This window comes from Dipodomys spectabilis, unplaced genomic scaffold (genome assembly GCF_019054845.1).
Source record: "Dipodomys spectabilis isolate Male_0828 unplaced genomic scaffold, ASM1905484v1 ptg000163l, whole genome shotgun sequence".
In the NCBI taxonomy this organism is placed as follows: Eukaryota; Metazoa; Chordata; class Mammalia; order Rodentia; family Heteromyidae; genus Dipodomys; species Dipodomys spectabilis.
The window spans coordinates 14,263,029-14,283,873 of NW_024870840.1; the positions used below are offsets into that span (position 1 = coordinate 14,263,029).

The 20,845-nt window shown below is 43.2% G+C and overlaps 1 protein-coding gene across 1 annotated transcript; it reads left to right on the forward strand.

Moving 5' to 3' along the window:
- The first annotated feature begins 1,324 nt into the window (after positions 1-1,324).
- On the forward strand, positions 1,325-18,216 carry Hsp90b1 (heat shock protein 90 beta family member 1). Its single transcript, XM_042693035.1, has 18 exons — positions 1,325-1,523; positions 2,582-2,684; positions 3,358-3,499; positions 4,202-4,318; positions 5,227-5,558; positions 9,731-9,842; positions 10,040-10,159; positions 10,686-10,802; positions 12,493-12,630; positions 12,715-12,792; positions 12,896-12,961; positions 13,394-13,663; positions 13,908-14,153; positions 15,050-15,186; positions 16,770-16,848; positions 16,935-17,090; positions 17,396-17,518; positions 17,939-18,216. Exons 1-18 carry the CDS (start codon positions 1,475-1,477, stop codon positions 17,966-17,968), a joined length of 2,415 nt encoding a protein of 804 aa, XP_042548969.1. The 5' UTR covers positions 1,325-1,474; the 3' UTR covers positions 17,969-18,216.
- Positions 18,217-20,845: the final 2,629 nt, after the last annotated feature.

Sequence of the window (20,845 nt, forward strand, 5' to 3'; positions counted from 1 at the left end):
AGGAATTTGGATAACTATCTATAGTTATTTCCCTAGAAAAGGCCATGACTCTGCGTGCGTGTGTGTGTGTGTGTGTGTGTGTGTGTGTGTGACACAGGCGGGGGCGAGGGAGGGGGTAAAGGGTCTCCTGGTTGCCAGTATTTCCCAAGGCACGAGCCCAGGAGAGCCACCAGCCTCGTTACGGGGCTTTCGGAAGGAGGAAGGGAACGACCACGAAGTTACAGAGCGCGACCCCGTTCCCTCCCGCAGCCTGCAGGATCTGCTTTGAAGGGGCGCCTCTCCTTTTCCGGGCTCCGGGGGACTTTAACCCCCTCCTCCCGGCCCGTACCGTGGGCCCACGAGGGGATCTGGCACCGCGGGGCCGCGCACGTGGTGGTCTGTCGGGGACTTGCTCGCCAGTTCCCTCGCGGCGGGCACCCCGATCCGGGAGGCGTGCGGGTTCTGGTTACAGAACGCGCTCGGCGCCCGCGGCCAAGGCTCCAAGGCGCCCAAAGTGACGCACAAGCAGCCGGATTCGGAAAGTCACCCGGGCCAAGCCCAGAACCCCGGGAGACCGCCCAGGAGAGCGGCTTTCCAGGAACGCTTCTGAATACCCGCGCACAGTCGAGAGCCCTGGAATTAGCACCGATCTCCACCGCAATCAGATCCCAGTGGAAACGTTAAATCACGCAGCAAGGAGTTCCCACTCTCAATGGGAGAACAGGAAAGGGCCAAACTACGCAACTGGCCTAGAGGCCAAAGACTACAATTCCCAGCATTCAATTGGATGCATGCCTAATTGCATGCCGGGAACTGTAGTTGCTCCCCACACAAAAGCACTCTAGGCTCCGGAAGACTTTCGACTTCTTATGTGTTTATCTTTTCCCTAAAGTACCGCCAACATAGGAATGGCTCTCAGTGTGATCCCAGAAGTAGGCAGGAACAAATTATATACATATAAAAATTTTAAAAAACTCGAGTTGCCATGGCTACCGTTTCCCCTGGTCACGGAATAAACGCGTTCTAGGACCCGGAAGTGGTTCCTCCATGACCTCTCCGAAAGGATGGACGTGTGGTGCGTTCACGTTCATTGGATCGTCTTCCTAAGATGCCAAGGCTTTCCAGGCAAATGGGTGGCCCCGAGTGCGAGGGGCCCGCGGAGACATCTGATTGGTGAAGAGCCGCTACATTAGACCAATGGGAAGGAGCCACGCTTCGGGCATCGGGTACCGCACCTGGATAGTTCCGATTGGTGGACTCAGGTCCCCCCCGCGCGTTCCCATTGGGTACATAGGGTGCGTGGTGCGGCACCATTGGTGGGTTCGTGTTTCCCGTCCCCCGCCCTCGAGAAGTGGGGGTGAAAAGCGGACCGACCTGATCGGGGGGTGTAGTGGGCGGACCGCGCGGCTAGAGGTGTGAGGCTCTGCGCCTGGGAGTGGGGGGGCGGAGGCGGCTCCTGCGATCCAAAGGGACTGAGACTCTCCTGCCGCGCGCCATGAGGGCCCTGTGGGTACTGGGCCTCTGCTGCGTCCTGCTGACCTTCGGTGAGTGAGCTTGGAGGAGCGGACATTTCCCCCCCCCACCCGGCACCACTCCTTCCAGCGCGGCCGCTTCTCGAAGGTTCTGGGGGCGTTGATGAGCTTGAGCCGTGGGCCGTGGAGGGGGGGGGGTGAGGGTGGAGGGGGGGGGGGGTGAGGTGGTGAGATAGCAGGGCCTACTGTGTGTCCCTAGGACCATCGCCTTTCCTCGAAAGAGGCTTAGGAGTTCTGCATACTCCTTCCTCTGGAAAGAAAAGGAAAAGAACCGAGTCATTTAAGTCCCGTGCAGATCTAATAGCCACCGGCGTGGGGCCTCTCTGGGGCTCTCGCTCCCGGGGGAGCCCTGCGAGTCCCCTCCTCGAGGACTCCCGTCGTCCTTGCAACCTTTGGCCGCCCGAGCTTGGGGGACCCCCCTCCCCCGCCCGCCCGCCCGCCCGCCCCCAGCCTCGGCTTCCTCGCGCGCGCGTTTCCGTTCTTGCGTGCGGGTCTCTGGAGCGGGGCGCGCGGGCGGGCGTGGGGTGGGGTGGGGGCAGGTTGTGCTTGAGGGGACGGCGGATTGGCCGTGTCTGGGTTTTTGGAACGGATTTGCCCCGTTGAAGCGAACGTGTGTTGGAGTGCTCGCTTCACCACCTCTCTGCTTTCTCGAGCCCCTGGACCTAATTTCAGTTCCTTTCGCCAGAAGTTGCACAAATTGTGTTTGTATTCTGATAACGAGGGCCCGCGTTTTTGGCTTGGTCAGTTTGGAGGCCCTGCCTCACACGGCTGTGCGCAACACGTGTGGGTGTAGATGGGGCTCCGGTGGCACTTAGCTGAATGTTATTTATAAAAGAATGGAGGAGGGCCCCTGTGGAGAAGTGATGGCTGCCTCCTCCTTCCCCCCCAATCTTTCAGAATCTCCATGGGACCCCCGTCATCCAAACTAATTACGGATTTGGGCTCCGTTTGTGTATTTACCGATTGAATTTTGCAACCACCACCCTTGCCCTGTTTGGTCATATTCTGACTGCGAAGTAAAGGAAGCACCTGGGTTTTAAAGAGTTTTCCGGTGTTAAATGTTCCTCCAGGGTCTGTCCGAGCTGACGATGAAGTCGATGTTGATGGAACAGTAGAGGAGGACCTGGGTAAAAGCAGAGAAGGCTCAAGGACAGACGATGAAGTGGTACAGAGGTCTGTGTCCATTTGAAACATACAGAAGGATGTGGGCTGCGTACAATAGCTTTTTTTTATATTTGGTCTCCAGGGTTCAGATTAAGTATATCTGCCATGTACATAAAAACCTTAAAAATGCTCACAGAAAACATTAGGGGTAGTAGGGTGGCATGTTATCTACTCAAAAAAGTATTTTGAATTCTTATCCCTAGGAATGACCAAAAAAATTTAATGAGGGCTGTGTGGTAGCACAGTGGTAGAGCACATGAGGCTGCAGGGGGGGAAAAAAAAGGATGAAATCCTTGGAAAACGATTTTTGATAACTATATTGCATAATAGTGCTGTAACCTTTCAGATTGATTTTGTGTAAGGGAATTTCTGCCACTTGAGTAGTATTTTAAATTTTGATATCTTAGGACTTAAGGACAGTTTTGAAGTCTTTATCATGGAGCATGCTTGAGAACAACTTTGCTCTCTAGTAGAGGAAAGTTGGTTTTAAGAACCTTGCATTTCCAACTCAGTTTCAAAGGCAACATAATGTGGAAAATAGCAGTCAGCTGATACATCATTGCTACCTTATATTTCAACCTTTATCACTCAAGATAATATCCAGAGGCCACTGGGGTTCTCATTACAGAGCCTGTAGTTTTGAAGGGAACTAAGAATTTGCTTTTCTAACTGATTTCCTTAGAGAGGAAGAAGCTATACAGTTGGATGGATTAAATGCATCACAAATTAGAGAACTTAGAGAAAAATCTGAAAAGTTTGCCTTCCAAGCAGAAGTTAACAGGATGATGAAACTTATCATCAATTCATTGTATAAAAATAAAGAGGTAAGCAATAAATGGTTAGGATGTTTTTGTCTCAATATGGTGGCACGCTTGGTTTTTTTCTTTTTTTTTCCTTAGTAACTCAAGTCAAAAGCATATGATAATTCTCATAATTAACTCAACATACATGAGAATTAACATCCATGTATAGGAAAAGGGGTTAAAGACAGAATTCTATTCCTTTCACTTCCAAATACACTAAATAAATAGTTGTGAATCTTAAGGGCAGCCACATAACCTAAGCTATCATGTGTTGCACACATGAAGATCATTGGTACCGAGAACAGTGTTAGCATCCAGTACAGGCATCCCTTAGAGTTGCTACAGTCCTTTGTACAAGGAACTACTCTTTCTCTGACCAGTAAAGCTGTCCTTGTACTGTGAAAAGTTTTATTCAAAGACTGTTATTTTTGGATGGTGGGGTACACTAATCCAGGTATTTCAAAGAGATAGATGGGAGGTTCAAAGACCAAGGCTGAAAAGACCCTATCTGGGAGGTAGAGTAGCCTAACAGACCAAGGCTGAAAAGACCCTATCTGGGAGGTAGAGTAGCCTAAGGAGTAGAGTGCAAGGCCCTGAATTTAAATCCAAACTACTAAAATAACTACCAAAACAACTTTTTTAAAAGTGAGTTTGACATGAAACTCAACATGTTACAGTTTTTTGAGGCTAATCTTAAATATGTTCTGTTTGGATTTCATTTAGATTTTCTTGAGAGAACTGATTTCTAATGCTTCTGATGCTTTGGATAAGATAAGGCTAATATCACTAACTGATGAAAATGCACTTTCTGGAAATGAAGAGCTAACTGTGAAAATTAAGGTAAGCTTCTCTTAAGAAAGATGGGGAATCCATATTGGGGAAGAGAGGCTAGGCTATGCCTCAGTGACAAGTAACCCACTAGTCACAGTGGCTTAATGCCTCAGAAATCAGCAGACTGGCCTTTAGTCAGGTCTTTGCCTGTTTTTATAAGTTTTTACAACACAACTATACCCACTTGTGTGTAACTACTTTTTATTTTATTGTAGAGATGCTCTTACAGAGGGGTTACAGTTAGTAAGACAATGAGTACATTACTTGTCGATCATTGTGTTTGTAACTACTTTTATCTCCAAAGGCAGTTATCATTGTGATTGTGACTTTATGGCTTATAAAGCCTAAAATGTTTATGATTGGGCCTATTGGGAAAAGTTGTCAAGAGCCTGCTTAAGTCATCATTCCACAGGCTTCCTGTGGCCATCTGGAGTGTCTCTCTGTTGCTATGGTGCAGAGGGTCACATTAATTAAAGGCTCAGCTTGTTCATACATCACTCCCGCTTTCCACTCATTGGCCAGAGCCAATCTCAAGGCTTCTGTTTACTGTCCAAAATAAAATAGGCAAAACATTCTGAAGCATTTATTCAGGGGTGTAACTTGGTAAAGTGCTTGCCTAGCAGGTACAATGCCCACCACTACTTATCTCATTTAGGTTACACTCTGTCTTTTGACATAAATTGGCTGTCTTATATTGAAGATCTCACATACTGAGCTTTAAATTATTCTTTATAAAGAGAGGTTCTTGTTTTATAAGATGTGCTGTTCAAAGAAACCATATGATATTCTGTAAAGGGGTATATCTTTGTTCAGTTTTTTTATGCTGGAATCCATGTGGCTCAAGCTGGTAGTTTTCCTGCATAAGGTACTATGAGTATTAAGTGATTATGACTATCTGGTTCTTGTCTTGCTTTTAGTGTGACAAGGAGAAAAACCTGCTGCATGTCACAGACACTGGTGTAGGAATGACCCGGGAGGAGTTGGTTAAAAACCTTGGTACCATAGCCAAATCTGGGACAAGCGAGTTTCTGAACAAAATGACTGAGGCCCAGGAAGATGGCCAGTCAACTTCTGAGCTGATTGGCCAGTTTGGTGTTGGTTTCTATTCTGCCTTCCTCGTAGCAGATAAAGTTATTGTCACATCAAAACACAACAATGATACCCAGCACATCTGGGAATCAGACTCCAATGAATTTTCTGTAATTGCTGACCCAAGAGGAAATACCCTCGGACGGGGAACGACAATTACGTGAGTATTACTGATTGCTAACAAGAATTAATGGTCACAGGAGAATCTTGGCTTCCAAGTTGTGTCCTTCTTGTCAAGTGACTTACTCTGGGCCTTGATTTCCTTACCTGTATAAAAATGAGGATATTGAGCTGGGCACAGATTTCCCATGCCTATTATCCTAGCTTCTCAGGAGACAGATCTGAGGATCCCTCTTAGAAGCCAGCCAGGCAAGATAGTAAAGAACTATTTGCAAAACCTACATAGGGTTAGGCACAAAATTATGATTTCTACTACACAGATTAGATAGATGCAAGCAAGAGGTCTTGAGTCCAATCCCTAATACTACTCCCCAAAAAGTAGGAAGTATTAGCTGACTCAGGGGAGCAGGCAGATTGGAAGTTCAAGTTAAAGACCAGTTTTAAGTGTGTTGAGTGTCATGGAAGGCAGAGTCTGCTGAGATAACTGAAGGTATTCCTTTCTGTGACAATGACTGATAGAATTTTAGTAATCTTGGGGCTGGGAAGGTGGCTCAGTGGTAGAGCGCTTGCCTTGCATGCATGAGGCCCTGGGTTCGATTCCTCAGCACCACATAAGCAAAAAAAAAAAAAAGCCGGAAGTGGCGCTGTGGCTCAAGTGGTAGAGCACTAGCCTTGAGCTGAAGATCTGAAGGACAGCGCCCAGGCCCAGAGTTCAGGCCCCATGACCGGACCTAAAAAAAAAAAAAAGAATTTTAGTAATCTTAAAAAAAGTTTCTGGAAGTGATTGATGGCAGGAATACTTGAAAGATACTTTGGGTAAACATTGAAAATACCCTTGCCTAGGAAGCACAAGGCCCTGAATCCAAATCCCAGTACCATAGATGCACAGCATTGTATATATACTCCGTAGTGGTAGAGTGGGAAAAAAGAATAAAGGGCTAAAAGAAGCTTACTGAAAGTTATGAAAGCTGTTCGGAAGGAAATTTCTCATTTGTCTATCCTTGTAAATTATTAAATTGGATTTGCATATTTTTTTCTCTCCCTGACCTCTCAGAACTGGGGTTTGAACTCAGGTTGACTGGGCAAATGAGGAAGAAAACGTGCCTACGGCTTTTAATTTTCTGAGGTTTTTCTCTTCATAAAGTTTTCAGTGTACTAAGAGTTCTGAAACCATCAAGCGGGAGCTAGGCATGGTGACACATGCCTGTAGTCCTAGCTCTTGAGAGACCGAGGCAGGAAAATTGGGTAAGCCAGGGGTTCAGTGCCAGTCTGGGCAATATAATGAGTTTTCTTGATCCTAGAAGGTAATACTTTCAGTTTTTCTTGTCAGATGTTCTCTTAGTAAAGATACTAATTAGGTGATTTAGTACTTTGGTTGATATGTCTCTAATTTACCTTTCTCTGGCTTTGTAGTTAAGATTCACACCTTTAGGCTTCATTAGATTAGGAGGTATAGGTAAGAATTACACCTCAGCACTCTGTTTTCTTTCCATGTGGGCTTAAGGATAAAGATAAAAAGTGTCCCAGGAGGTGCTGATGTGCTCAGATAGACAAGATTGTGTGGATTTGAGCTCTGATAGGCCAATGCTGATAGATTGTTCCATTCCCAAAGCCTGACACTTGGCTGACAGGCATTTGTATGAATGAATAAAAGTGATTGGTGTAGTTTTGTGCAGGTAACATGGATGGATGGTGAGGAAAGGATTTTTTTATTTTTTTATTATTTTTTTTGTCGGTTGTGGGACCTGAACTCTGGGCCCCTGGGTGCTGTCCCTCAGCTCTTCAGCTCAAGGCTAGTGCTCTACCACTTGAGCCACAGTGCCACTTCCGGCTTTTCTGTTTATGTGGTGCTGAAGAATCAAACCCAGGGCCTCATGCATGGAAGGCAAGAACTCTACCACTGAGCCACCTTCCCAGCCCAGGAAAGGAAATTTTAATGTACTTGACTTCCTGACAAAGTTGCCTGCTTTGTGCTCTAGGGCCAAGGGATGGTAGACAAACTTGTGATTTCGTTCTCATGGGGAAAAAAAAACAAACCATGAAATAATTTGAGTACCAAATGTAGAAATGATGTAGTACCAGAAAGCCTTTCTCTGAAATATTAGGCTCTAATATTTTAGGTTATAGGCAGGGCACCTCTGATATTCCAAACACAAGAAAATATCGATTTAAGGCACTGAAGTCAAAAGGAAAAAGAAAAGCTCTAGAAGGCAAAGAAAGGACATGGTCAAGATCCTACCTCATTTTATGGCTTCTGTTTGACTGAAAAAAGTATCTGCCCATTCAGCTTTGTACTTCTCCTATCTCTAAAAGTAGCTGCTGCTGTTCCCTTAAGAGAGTCTGTGAGGAAAGGCCCCACCCTCCCACAATATGTAAATGTTGAGCATTCAAGTGTTAAGGGAGAAGAGGGAATGCATAGAGCACTCTGTCCTTCCACTGTATATAGCATGCTTTCCTTCTCCCTCTACAGTTCAGCTTCTTAGAAAAGCACCCACTCTACCACCACACACCAAAACCATAGATGCCCTTAACACGGAATGGCATATGGTTTGCATATAAGCCACAAGTTCCTTCATGTTCTTTTAAGTCATCAATAGGTTGCTCAGATTGTTAGGTACAGAGGCAGCCATAAATAACCCTTTCACAACTAAATGCATAGAACAAGTCAGCAAGAACATTAACGTTTTCGTTGTGTGGATAGTTGAATTACATCCTTATTTCTCAAATCCATAATCCTGGTCTGGACTCAACAAGATTTTTTTTGTCAGTACCAATTTTGGAACTCATGACATCACACTCATTTGCTTATTCACAGCTGGCACTCTATCACTTGATCTATGCCGCCAGCCCAGCTTTTTGTTGGAATCTAGCAGACTTTTCTGCCCAAACTTTTCTTCAAACTCTGATCCTTTGGATCTCATCCTCCTGCCTCAGCCTTTACAGTGCTGGAATTATAGACATGCACCACTGCATTCAGGCAGCAATAGATGAAACCGTGGTTCTACCATCTCTTCTACTTGGATGGCTACATGCTATGTTTGTTAGTGTGTTATAACTTGGAATTTTTGCAGAAGGGGCAGGTGGAAAGTAAGCATTTTTCACTGTTGGAGTGATCTCAACTAGCACGGACCATAAATGTTTCTTTGTTTTGCCAGTCCTGGGGCTTAAACTCAGGGCCTGGGCACTATCCCAGAGCTTTTTTGTTTAAGCCTAGCACTCTATCACTTGAGCCATAGCACCACTTCTGGCTTTTTCTGTTTATGTGAGTACTGAGGAATCAAACCCAGGACTTCATGCATGCTAGGCAAGCACTCTACCACCAACCCACATTCCCAGCCCCCAAAGATGTTTTTTATGATGGTGGAAGTGTTCTGTATATGTGCTGTTTGGTGTGGCAGCCACGTGTAGTTTTGGGGTTTCTTGGGCTGTGACTCTGAAGCTTTAGCTTTAAATAGTCACATGTACCTGATGACTTACATGGTAGTTAAGTGACTCTAGGATAGTAGGTTGAGAGTTAAGACACCGTTGATTCCATTTTTAGTGAGCCTATGTCACTTTGAGAAATGAAATACCCAGTGTAGTCAGTAATTTGGAACATTTCATTTTCTGTTTAAAAGTAAGGATACTTTCCACTTGAAGGGTTGTAGGAAAGATTTCTTTACATTTGTCAGTTGTGGGGGCTTGAACTCAGGGCTTGGGCAGTGACCCTGAGCTTTTTTGCTGAAGGCTGGCATTCTACCATTTGAGCCACAGCACCACTTCTGGTTTTTGAGTAGTTTATTGAAGATAAGAGTCTCATGGACTTTCTGCCCTGGCTGGCTTCAACTCATGATCCTCATATCTCAGCCTCCTGAGTAGCTAGGATTACAGATGTGAGCCACCAGTATCTGGCTAATAGGGAAGATTTCTTTGCCATCCACACATGTGGTATATGGGGCTCACAAACTTGGCTCCTTTGCTCTTGGTTGACATTCTACCACTTGAGCCACATCTCCATTTCTGTCTGCCTGGGTTGCCTTTGAACTATACTTTCAGCCTCCTGAATGATGAGGGAAAATTCTTCATGTGAGTATAGGCACATCTTAGATCTCCACAGACATGCTGGCTGTTATCATTTTCAAGGTATTTTGACAAATGTATAATCTCATGTCTTGTGGCTTGTATCTAAACAGCTCTTGTGGCTTGTATCTAAACAGCTCGTTTTCCTTGCAGTCTTGTCTTAAAAGAAGAAGCTTCTGATTACCTTGAACTGGATACAATTAAAAATCTCGTGAAAAAGTACTCACAGTTCATAAACTTCCCTATTTACGTATGGAGCAGCAAGGTAAATAAGTCTACATTGGTAAAATTTATATGTCGCCTTGGCACATGTTGACATGCTTAGCACTAAGAAGATGTGGGTTAAATAATACAGCATTCAGTTTAGGAGACTCTGGGAGTTTTGAGCTGTAATGTTTTTATAATCTGTAGATAGATAGAATTGCTAAGCAAACTGGCCATAATTATACTGTGCTTCAACAGACGGAAACTGTGGAGGAGCCCATGGAAGAGGAAGAAGCAGCAAAGGAAGACAAAGAGGAGGCTGATGATGAGGCTGCAGTGGAGGAAGAGGAGGAGGAGAAGAAGCCAAAAACTAAAAAGGTAAGGGGTCTCTAGGAAAAACCTGGGGCCACATTGCAGGAGAGTGGTATTTCCTCTAACTTAATACATTTCCTTAGTCAAGCATGCTGGTGCACACTGTACGTAATCCCAGCTCTTAGGAGGCTGAGATAATAGGATCTCAAGTTGAGGTTAGCCTATACTATTTTTTTTCTTTTAGCTGTGCTTAGGGATTGATTGAATCCAGGACCTCTCCCACATGCTAGGCAAGTGCTCTACCATGCATGGAGTTAAGTCCTTAGCCCTCAGAAAGATATTTTAAAAGAAAATTTTATCTAATTCATCAGCTTGTTATCAACTATAATCCTAACCAATTGCCTTTCTGTACTGAATATTGGCCGTGAATATTGAGAGTAAGACATTGCTTTTAAACATTGATCCAGTAGATAGGAACCATACTAGAAAGCAAATATCGTGGGAATTTTACATATTCTCTTGAGATACACAAGATTACTTCTAGGTTAGCTATTGACAAATGCTAGAGACTAACAAAATTTTGTGACTCCAGGTTGAAAAAACTGTGTGGGATTGGGAACTTATGAATGACATCAAACCAATATGGCAGAGACCATCTAAAGAAGTAGAAGAAGATGAGTACAAAGCTTTCTACAAATCATTTTCAAAGGTAAATACTGTATTAGAATTCTCTAGCTTAAGAAAGACCTTGAAGACAACTGGAATACATCTTTCTTTTAGAAGTATCAGTATAACAAATCAAAATATTCTGTTGATTAATTGTTGAAATCACATTTACATTTCACTTGAACTTTCAAGGTTATTGTTGAACTAGGGACAGACTTCAAGAGAAATTGGCTTCCAGAAAAATGTGTTACTGACACTGAATTGCTAGCTCTTAATTTGATAATGAAACACATTACAAAATCTGAAATGTTTTAATACATTTTTATCTCTCATATTGCCTTTTTAATCCTGAATATTCTGCGATTTTTTTTTTTTTATACTGAGGGTCTATAGGTTTCATAAGATTATGTAGAAGTCTGGTACAGGAACAGCTCAAGAGCCCCTTCCAAGGAAGGTGTTTGATTTCCATCATAAAACATGTAGTATGTTATTGACTGGCTTTTAATGTTTTAAAGAGCGTGCTTATAAAAATATCAAGACATGTAAAAACAGGCATCTAGGAATAATGACTAATATGTTACCTTGCCTATTTTTTTTCCCTTTCCCCTTTTATTACTCTCAGGTATCCAAAACTAGCATAAAGCTGTTTCTAGTGTATCCCCAGACAATTCTGAAGAAATAGTAGAATATGTCAAAGGACTTAGTATAACCACATAAAATCTAATGCTCTATGACTGTATCTGTTCTTTATATTCTAAATCCTGTAACTTTCAGTGTGGAGAAACTTTTGCTTTGTCTGATTCTACTATGACCATGAACTTTAAAGTCTAATGTATATAAACTTATTTGACAGCTTTGCTACAATACAGATAAAACATGAGCCATATCATGTTGTTGTTGTTATTGTTGGTCATGGAGCTCTGGGCTTGGGTGCTGTCCCTGTACTCTTCAGCTCAAGGCAAGCACTCTACCGCTTGAGCCACAGCATCACTTCTGGTTTTCTAATAGTTTATTGGAGATAAGAGTCTCAAAGACTTTCCTTCCGGGGCTGGCTTTGAACCGCAATCAGATCTCAGCCTCCTGAGTAGCTAGTATTACAGGAGTGAGCCTCTGCGCCCGGCTAGAAGTTTTTTTTTTTTTTTTTTTGGGTCCGGTTGTGGGGCCTGAACTCTGGGCCTGGGCGCTGCCCCTCAGCTCTTCAGCTCAAGGCTAGCGCTCTACCACTTGAGCCACAGTGCCACTTCCGGCTTTTTTCTTTTTGCTTATGTGGTGCTGAGGAATCGAACCCAGGGGCTCAGGCATGCAAGGCAAGCGCTCTACCACTGAGCCACCTTCCCAGCCCCTAGAAGCTATATTTTTAAAGAGACAATTGAAGTCAATTTTAAAAGTATTTTTTATTTAACCCAATCTAGAATGTTACTTTAAATAACTTTTCAAGTTGAGTTATTTTGTATTCTTTTTTCTCTTAGTTTGTACTATGTCTTCAAAATGTATTTTGCACATTGGTCAGGCCAGGCTACCTACCCATTTCCGGTCACCTTAGCTGCAATAGCATTCCTGACTTGTTGGGTGCTACATCTAGGCTGCAAACCAAAGGTCAGCAGTACCCTAGAGAGGTGCTGTCAGCAAGTCATTTTTGCTGGTTTTTCCTTTCCTACACTTGTTAGGGAAATACAGCACCTAGCAAATTGTTCAGCCTCCACACTGCTTTTTCCTATGCCTTTTAAATGCAGGAAAGCGATGACCCCATGGCTTATATTCACTTCACGGCTGAAGGGGAAGTGACCTTCAAGTCCATTTTGTTTGTGCCCACGTCTGCTCCACGTGGTCTGTTTGATGAATATGGATCTAAGAAGAGTGATTACATTAAGGTAAGTTTTTAAGTAGTGCAATCTGAATTTAAATATGAACGTGTGAAAACATGCAGAATATTAACTCTGTTTTGCTCTGTTTAGCTGTATGTGCGCCGCGTATTCATCACCGATGACTTCCATGACATGATGCCTAAGTACCTAAATTTTGTCAAGGGCGTTGTGAGTATCTCAAGTTTGTAGTAGGGACCTATTATTGGGGTCTTTGTTTGCCTTTGCTTTTTTTGTTTTTATTGCTCACTGAATTTTCTTTTGCCATCTGCAGGTGGACTCAGATGATCTCCCACTGAATGTTTCCCGGGAGACTCTGCAACAGCATAAACTACTCAAGGTGAGGGTCTTTGGGAGGAGAAAGCTCTGTGCATGAAGAGACTTGCAGGAGAGCCTTGCCTGTGGGATTATCAGATCCTCAGAATCTGATTCTTACCTATAACATTAAATAACAAAATTTTAAATATATTGGAAATGGAAAGACCTACTCCCTTGGTCCACTTTTGTCATAAGAGTCAAACCTTTCCTTAAATCTCCCCTAGTACCTTCATAATTAGAAGATTCTCCTTAGAAGTGTTTGAAAATTACCTATTTTTTGTCTAGATCCTAGAAAGAGAATAAAATTACAACATTGTGACCCTTTTCTACAACACTGTGATTTCTAATCTCTCTGGGACATGGAGTGCTTCATGATTCCCTGTCCCTTGAAAGGCAGTTAAGGTGATGCCCTGTCAGGCTTCAGATGAATCAGTTTTTCTTCAACTTTCTTTAGGTAATTAGGAAGAAGCTTGTCCGTAAGACTCTGGACATGATCAAGAAGATTGCTGATGAGAAATACAATGATACTTTTTGGAAAGAATTTGGTACCAACATCAAGCTTGGTGTGATTGAAGACCACTCAAATCGAACCCGTCTTGCTAAACTTCTTAGATTCCAGTCTTCTCATCATGCAACCGATATTACTAGTCTAGACCAGTATGTGGAGAGAATGAAGGAAAAACAAGACAAGATCTATTTCATGGCTGGATCCAGCAGAAAAGAGGTAAAATGAAATCCATCTATCCAGGAGTCTAGTGAGTAGCTGGGGTTTATAGCCAACTTATGAAAGGGAAAAGAGAAAAAGTAAACTATAGCTAGAATAGTTATGGTCAGCTGCTGACAGAAAAGTCATCTTTTAATTCGTTCAAGTAGGGTTGCTCAGGCTCTATAGACAAAGCTAAAAGAGGAGAGGGGGAAGAGGGAAGTCTAGACTTGGAAAACTAACACTATTTCTATTGATTTTATAGGCTGAGTCTTCTCCATTTGTTGAGCGACTCCTGAAAAAGGGCTATGAAGTCATTTACCTCACAGAACCTGTGGATGAGTACTGCATTCAGGCCCTTCCTGAGTTTGATGGGAAGAGGTTTCAGAATGTTGCCAAGGAAGGAGTGAAGTTTGATGAAAGTGAGAAAACAAAGGAGAGTCGTGAAGCAACTGAGAAGGAATTTGAGCCTCTGCTCAACTGGATGAAAGATAAAGCCCTTAAGGACAAGGTATTTTTCTGGAAATCATAAATTACGAAACTTAATCCCTGCATTGAGGACATGTGGTATACCAACAAATCAATCTGCAATGTGTTCCAGCCATTAGAAATTGTAAAGAGGTGTGGCACATGCCTATCATCCTAATACTCAAGATTCTGAGGCAGGTGCTCTCAAGTTTAAGGCCTAACCTAGGTATTAGAGGTGGCTGGATACAGAGCTCCATATAAAGCACATGCCTACTATCTTGAGGCCCTGGATTTAATCCCTAGTCCCATAATTACATTTGGGGGAGGAAGTGCTAAAACCTAATGAAAGTTTTCTGTAGTTACAATACTGCTTTTGTAATAGCATTTTTTAAAAGTTGGTCTTGCCAGGTACTAGTGGCTCATGCCTATAATCCTAGGTACTCAGGAGGCTGAGATCTGAGAATCGCAGTTCAAAGCCATACCAGGCAGGAAAATCCATGACACTTACTGATTAATCTTCAATTAATCACAGAAAAAAACAGAAGCTGCTCTGTGGCTCCAAGTTGTAGAGCACTGTCCTTGAGCAGAAGAGCTCCGAGATAGCACCCAAGCCTTGAGTTCAAACCCCACAACCAACAATAAAAGTTGGTCTTTAAGTATTTACTTTCTAACTGAATGAAAGCTACTTTCATGGCCTGTTCTCCTGTTTATGGTCTTTATTTATCTTTATTTTTTGAGACAGTGCCTTAAAAGTTTGCTCATGCCAACTTCCGCCTGGCTCTCCTCCTACCTCTGCCTCCCTTCAGGGATTGCAGAGGGGCTGCCACTACATTGGGCCTGCTACAGGCTTTAAATAAATGATAAGGTCTTGGGAAGTTCAGATGGGATTATTGAATGAACCTTACCTATTAATACTAACATTTGCTTTTCCGTCCTAAGATTGAAAAGGCCGTGATTTCACAGCGCCTGACAGAGTCTCCCTGTGCTCTTGTGGCCAGCCAGTATGGATGGTCTGGCAACATGGAGAGGATCATGAAGGCACAGGCATACCAAACCGGCAAGGACATCTCCACAAAGTAAGCAGCCTGGGGAAAGTCCTGCCCAGATGTCAGCTCTTGTCCAGTTTGCCTTTAGCTTGCCTTTAGAATGCCTGCTGCTGTATAAAAACAGATATGCCGTGCACTGGTGGCTCATACCTGTGGTCCTAGCCACTCAGGAGGCTGAAATCTGAGTATCACAGTTCAGAGCCAGCCCAGGCAGGAAAATCCATGAGCCTCTTGCCTCCAGTCAACCCTAGAACACCAGAAGTGGTGCTGTGGCTTTAAGTAGTAGAGCTCTAGTCTTTAGCAAGAAAAGCTCAGGAACAGCTCCCAGGCTCTTTTTTTTTTTTTTTTTGTCGGTCGTGGGGCTTGAACTCTGGGCCTGGGCGCTGTCCCTCAGCTCTTCAGCTCAAGGCGAGTGCTCTACCACTTGAGCTACAGCGCCACTTCCGGTTTTCTGGTGGTTTATTGGAGATAGGAGTCTCACAGTCTTTCCTGCCCAGCTGGCTTTGAACCACGATCCTCAGATCGCAGCCTCCTAAGTAGCTAAGATTACAGGTGTGAGCCACCAGCGCCCGGCTTCCCAGGCTCTTAAGTTCAAGCCCCACAACCAACCCAAAAAAAAAAAAAGGACAGATATTTTATATATCTATTAAACACTAAGTAGATAACATTTACAAAGGCATTCCGCCAACATTAAATTGGGAATTATCGTAATCTGTTACACATACTCTCTATACTTTGGCACTATAAGAATCATGTTACATAGCCAAGCTCATGTGGCTCACATCTATAATCAGAGCTACTTAAGCTGGTTCAAAGCCAGTTCAGGCCAAAAAATCCTTGAGACTATTTTCCAATTAACTGGCAAAGTCCTAGAATTGGAGGTCTGGCTCAGGTGATAGCCAGCTAAAAAAGATGGCTACAGTACAGGGCCCTGAGTTCAAGTCCCAGGAAAGATTGGTACCATAGTTTTTACTATCTCCAGGCTAGCCTGTAAATTCTAAGTGAAGTACGCTGTTCTTGTTTCAAGCCTACATCCCAATTACAACAGTGTAATGGCTGTTCAGAACATGTCTGTCAATTTCAGCATATGCTTAATTAGTAGGAAACTACTTTCCATGCAGCAAAGGTTTGAGCACTTACTGTCTATCTAGTCACTGTTAATCACCAGTAGACATGGTACCTGTTGTTTGTAACTTTCAGTCAGGGTGACCATAATCAATTGGGATGATTAAACCTGACTTAGGTAATGAATATACTAGGGAAGAAATGGGGAGATGATCTTCCCTGACCTCTGAGCTTTAGAGGCTACAGGAGGGAAAGGGGTCATAGCCAATAATAAAATGCTTAATAGCATGTGAACTGGGAGACATCTCTACACCTAGAGTAGTAAAAATAAAGTAAGGGAATGGGCAAAGGAACAAGTAAGGGAGTGGGACATTCAATCAGTAATCATCAGTGAAGTTTCACCTAACCATGCCCAATACCCTTTAAAGGACAGTAATACTAAGACATCCTGATTTTTTCCAAGAGTTAACGATCGTCTATAATTAAGAGTAGAGGAAATGTAGGGTCCTACAGTGTGTGTTGTAATACTCATTTTTGTCCCTTAACAGTTACTATGCCAGTCAGAAGAAAACATTTGAAATAAATCCCAGGCATCCACTGATCAGAGACATGCTTCGGCGAATTAAGGTAACACGGAGGCCAGACAATCACCTTGTTTAAATGGGAGTATTTCCTATTACTTGCTACTGAGTGCAACTTTGCTTCTACCACAGGAAGATGAAGAGGACAAAACAGTTTTGGATCTTGCTGTGGTTTTGTTTGAAACAGCAACTCTCCGATCAGGGTATCTTCTACCAGACACCAAAGCCTATGGAGATAGGATAGAAAGAATGCTCCGCCTCAGTTTAAACATTGACCCTGAAGCAAAGGTTTGTGTCCTCCAGCCTCCCATGTAGGTCTTCTTTCTTTAAGACTTTCAGTAGACTTGTCATGATTAAGTGCTGTCACTTTGAGTTCACCAAATTTCTAGTCTTGGATATAACATTGAATGTTTGAATCTCCAATATGTCCAGCACCGCATTAGAACATCCACTTGTAGATCCTCTTCCCTTTTGCCTGCCTCCTTTGTCAGCTTGACTGCATCTCAACTAGAAGATTAGAAGGAGTGCTATCCATAAAGGAGCAAAATAAAAGTAGGCTGAAGGCATTAATGGGCTGTGGTTATGGCCTTTAGGTGGAAGAAGAGCCAGAAGAAGAACCAGAAGACACAGCAGAAGACGTGGAGCAGGACACAGAGCAGGACGAAGAGGAAGAGATGGATGCAGGAACAGACGAAGAAGAACAAGAAACAGCAGAGGTAAAAGGGAGAAAAAGTGGGACCTGCACCTCTATCTTTAAAAGGGTAGTGTTAAGTTAGTTAACAGAAGGCAGACTAGACTCTGAAACTTACAGAAATCCCCAGAAATATTCAATATCAACTTCAAAAGCTTGAACAAATCATGTTTTCTTCAACTGATTTTACTTACTTTATTCCTTTACCTAGTCCACTCTTGAAATATTTTTAAGCAGCCTGGTACATTTCTGTCTGCTATAGCAGCACTAGCTGTTCTAAATTCTGATTCCTCATCTTTGAGGAACCATTGATGGTGTTGATGGGTTCCATCTTACTTTGCAGACACACTGTAGCTATAATGCTGGAAATAGGCTGATTCCACTGAAATGGGTTTGTTTGTTTTGAGTTTTAGAGTTTCATGTCTTTGGGTTTTTGTTTTCACAGAAATCTACAGCTGAGAAAGATGAATTGTAAGTGATACACTCACCATGGACCCTGTGTGGAGAGGGAATGTGAAATGTTTGTCATTGCTTTTGAGAGACTTGTTTTGGATCCCTTCCCCCCTGCTGCCCTCACCCCTGCACTGTAAAATGTTGGAAGAAGTGGGTTTTTTAGTTGAATTTTTTTTAACATTCCTCATGAATGTAAATTTGTACTATTTAACTGACTATTCTTGGTGTAAAATCTTGTCATGTGTATAAAAATAAAAAAGATCCCAAATACCCATGTTTTACCTGTGTCTTTATAGTATATAGCATAGAAATATTTCATACTTGGTTGTCTCTGTATGTGTGTACATATATGCTGATACTGTGGCTTGAACTTGCATTTATGCTCTTGCTTGACTTCTTCAATCTACCACTGGAGCCACACCGCTACTTCCAGCTTTTAGCTGGAGAGAAGAGTCTCATGATTAAATCTCAACCTATTAAATAGTTGGGGATTACAGACATAAACCACTACCATCAGGCTTGATTTTTTAATTTTATTTTTTTATTTTTGCCAGTCCTGGGGCTTGAACTCAGGGCCTGGGTGCTGTCTTGAGCTTCTTTGGCTCAAGGCTAGCAGTCTACCAAATGAGACAAAGTGCCACTTCTGGCTTTTTCTGTTTTGTTTTTTTTTTGTCGGTTGTGGGGCTTGAACTCTGGGCCTGGGCGCTGTCCCTCAGCTCTTCAGCTCAAGGTGAGCGCTCTACCACTTGAGCTACAGCGCCACTTCCGGTTTTCTGGTGGTTTATTGGAGATAGGAGTCTCACAATCTTTCTTGCCCGGGCTGGCTTTGAACCACGATCCTCAGATCTCAGCCTCCTGAGTAGCTAGGATTACAGGCGTGGGCCACCAGCGCCCGGCTGCTTTTTCTGTTTATATGGTACTGAGGAATTGAACCCAGGGCTTCATACATGCTAGGCAAGCACTCTACCAGTAAGCCACATTCCCATCCCTTGCTTGATTTTTTAAAATACTGTGTCAGTCACTTTTTTTTGCCTTTTTATTTATTCATTTATTTTGCTGGTCCAGGGGCTTGAGTTGTAGGCCTAGGTGCTATCCCTGATTGCCTCTGCTCAACACTAGCACTCAAGCACTTGCTACAGCTCCACTTCCAGCTTTTTCTGAGCAGTTTATTGAAGATCAGAATCTAATGGACTTTTCTGCCCAGGCTGGCTTTGAACTGCAATCTTCAGATCTCATCCTTCTGAGTTGCTAGGATTACAGTTATGAGCCACCAGCACCCAACTTCAAGTCATCTCTTTAAAAAAGTTTTTTTATGTTTTTTTAGTCAAAACTTGAAAAAAGTTTTTAAAATCTGGCCACTTGAAGCCAGGCAACTACTCAGGAGATTGAGATCTGAGGATTACAACCAGCCTGGGCAGTAAAGTCCTTGAGACTTATCTTCAGTAAACCACCAGAAAACCAGAAGTGATGCTGTGGCTCAAGTGGTAGAGTGCTAGCCTTGAGCTGAAGCGCTCAGGGATAGCACCCAGTCCCAAAGTTCAAGCCTCACAACCACTCCCCTCCCCCCCCCCCAAAAAAAAATGGCCACTTGGGAGATAATTTTTCTTACAGAAAAATTACAAATATGTGTACCATTCAGAAGGTGGAGCTTAGTCTGTTTTGAGATTGTAGATTGACTGCATCCCTTCTAGAGTATGGGAAGGGGAAAGCAGTGAAAACATGTATCCCTGAAACAGGCTATGATGAGGATACATTACCCTATGACCAGGTATGTTTCTGTGATTACTTTGTAAGAATCCTGGCATTGCTAGCTTCCTTGAGTGTATCTTCTTAAAAATATGCCCAGAGCCATGTACCTGTGGCTCATGTAGGCCCAAGTATATGTACCTAGAACTGGAGAGCTACTCCCTATGATAGAATACCTGTCTACCCTGTGGGGTCCTAGGTTTGACCCCCAGTGCCACAAAACCTAAAATCTGCCCCTTTTGTTGTTTTTACAGTCCTGGGGCTTAGATTTGGGGCCTGGGCACTGTCCCTCAGCTTCTTTTGCTCAAGGCTAGTACGCTACCACTTGAGCCACAGCACTACTTCTGGCTTTTTCTATGTATGTGGTACTGAGGAATCAAACCCAGGGCTTCATGCAAGCACTCTACCATTAAGCCATATTCCCAGCCCCTGCTTCTATACTTAAATAGAACAGTAGCTCAGTCTTGGAGAAACCTGTTTCCTTGTAATATTTCAACTATTGAATTTCCATTGTATAAGCAGTTAGAAATTTGAGGTAAAGCCATCAGGTTGTATGAAATTTGTGACCTAGTTGTTCTTCAGTCCTATAATTACTAAATCAAAATTGCCACCATCCCCAGCAAAAATATCACACTCCCTCAGCTTGTTAAAAAAAACCTTGTACAAAGCCTGCTTAACTTGACCTAATGTAATTACCAAATAGACTGCCACTGGTCTGTTTTAGACATTTAAAAATTAGAAACAGCTTTATTAAGGAATAATCCTTAATAAAGATTATAAAAAAAGGATACTTTTAATTACCAATTAAAATATCCTTAAGTATATTTAGAAGGTAAAGGACCTTGTTGGGAGGAGAGGCAAGCACATGCTACTGAGCTACAGCCCCAGCACAAATTTTGATTCAGTGCTCGCTTCTAAGCACCGATATGGCACTAGTGTGGAGGGGGAGCTGAGCTGCAAAGCAAGTTAAAGATCATCCCTAAACCCCATGCGAGGTTTACAATTAGACAGGTCCCGTCAGCCAGACCCTTCCTGTTCTATGGGGAAATAGCCAGGCCTGGCCTGCTTCTGTCAGGCACCGGGATAAACATGGCTTCCACAAAAGTACTTAGTGGCTGAGGTAATCCTTGCATGAGGTGACAAAGCGACTACT

What these genes read in the sequence shown, in the direction of transcription:
- Hsp90b1 (XM_042693035.1), top strand. Translation starts at nt 1,475, where the DNA reads ATGAGGGCCCTGTGGGTACTGGGCCTCTGCTGCGTCCTGCTGACCTTC. An exon ending in AGAAGCCAAAAACTAAAAAG is followed by an intron (nt 10,160 to 10,685) that starts GTAAGGGGTCTC and finishes TTGTGACTCCAG; the next exon opens with GTTGAAAAAACTGTGTGGGA. An exon ending in ACATTGACCCTGAAGCAAAG is followed by an intron (nt 17,091 to 17,395) that starts GTTTGTGTCCTC and finishes TATGGCCTTTAG; the next exon opens with GTGGAAGAAGAGCCAGAAGA.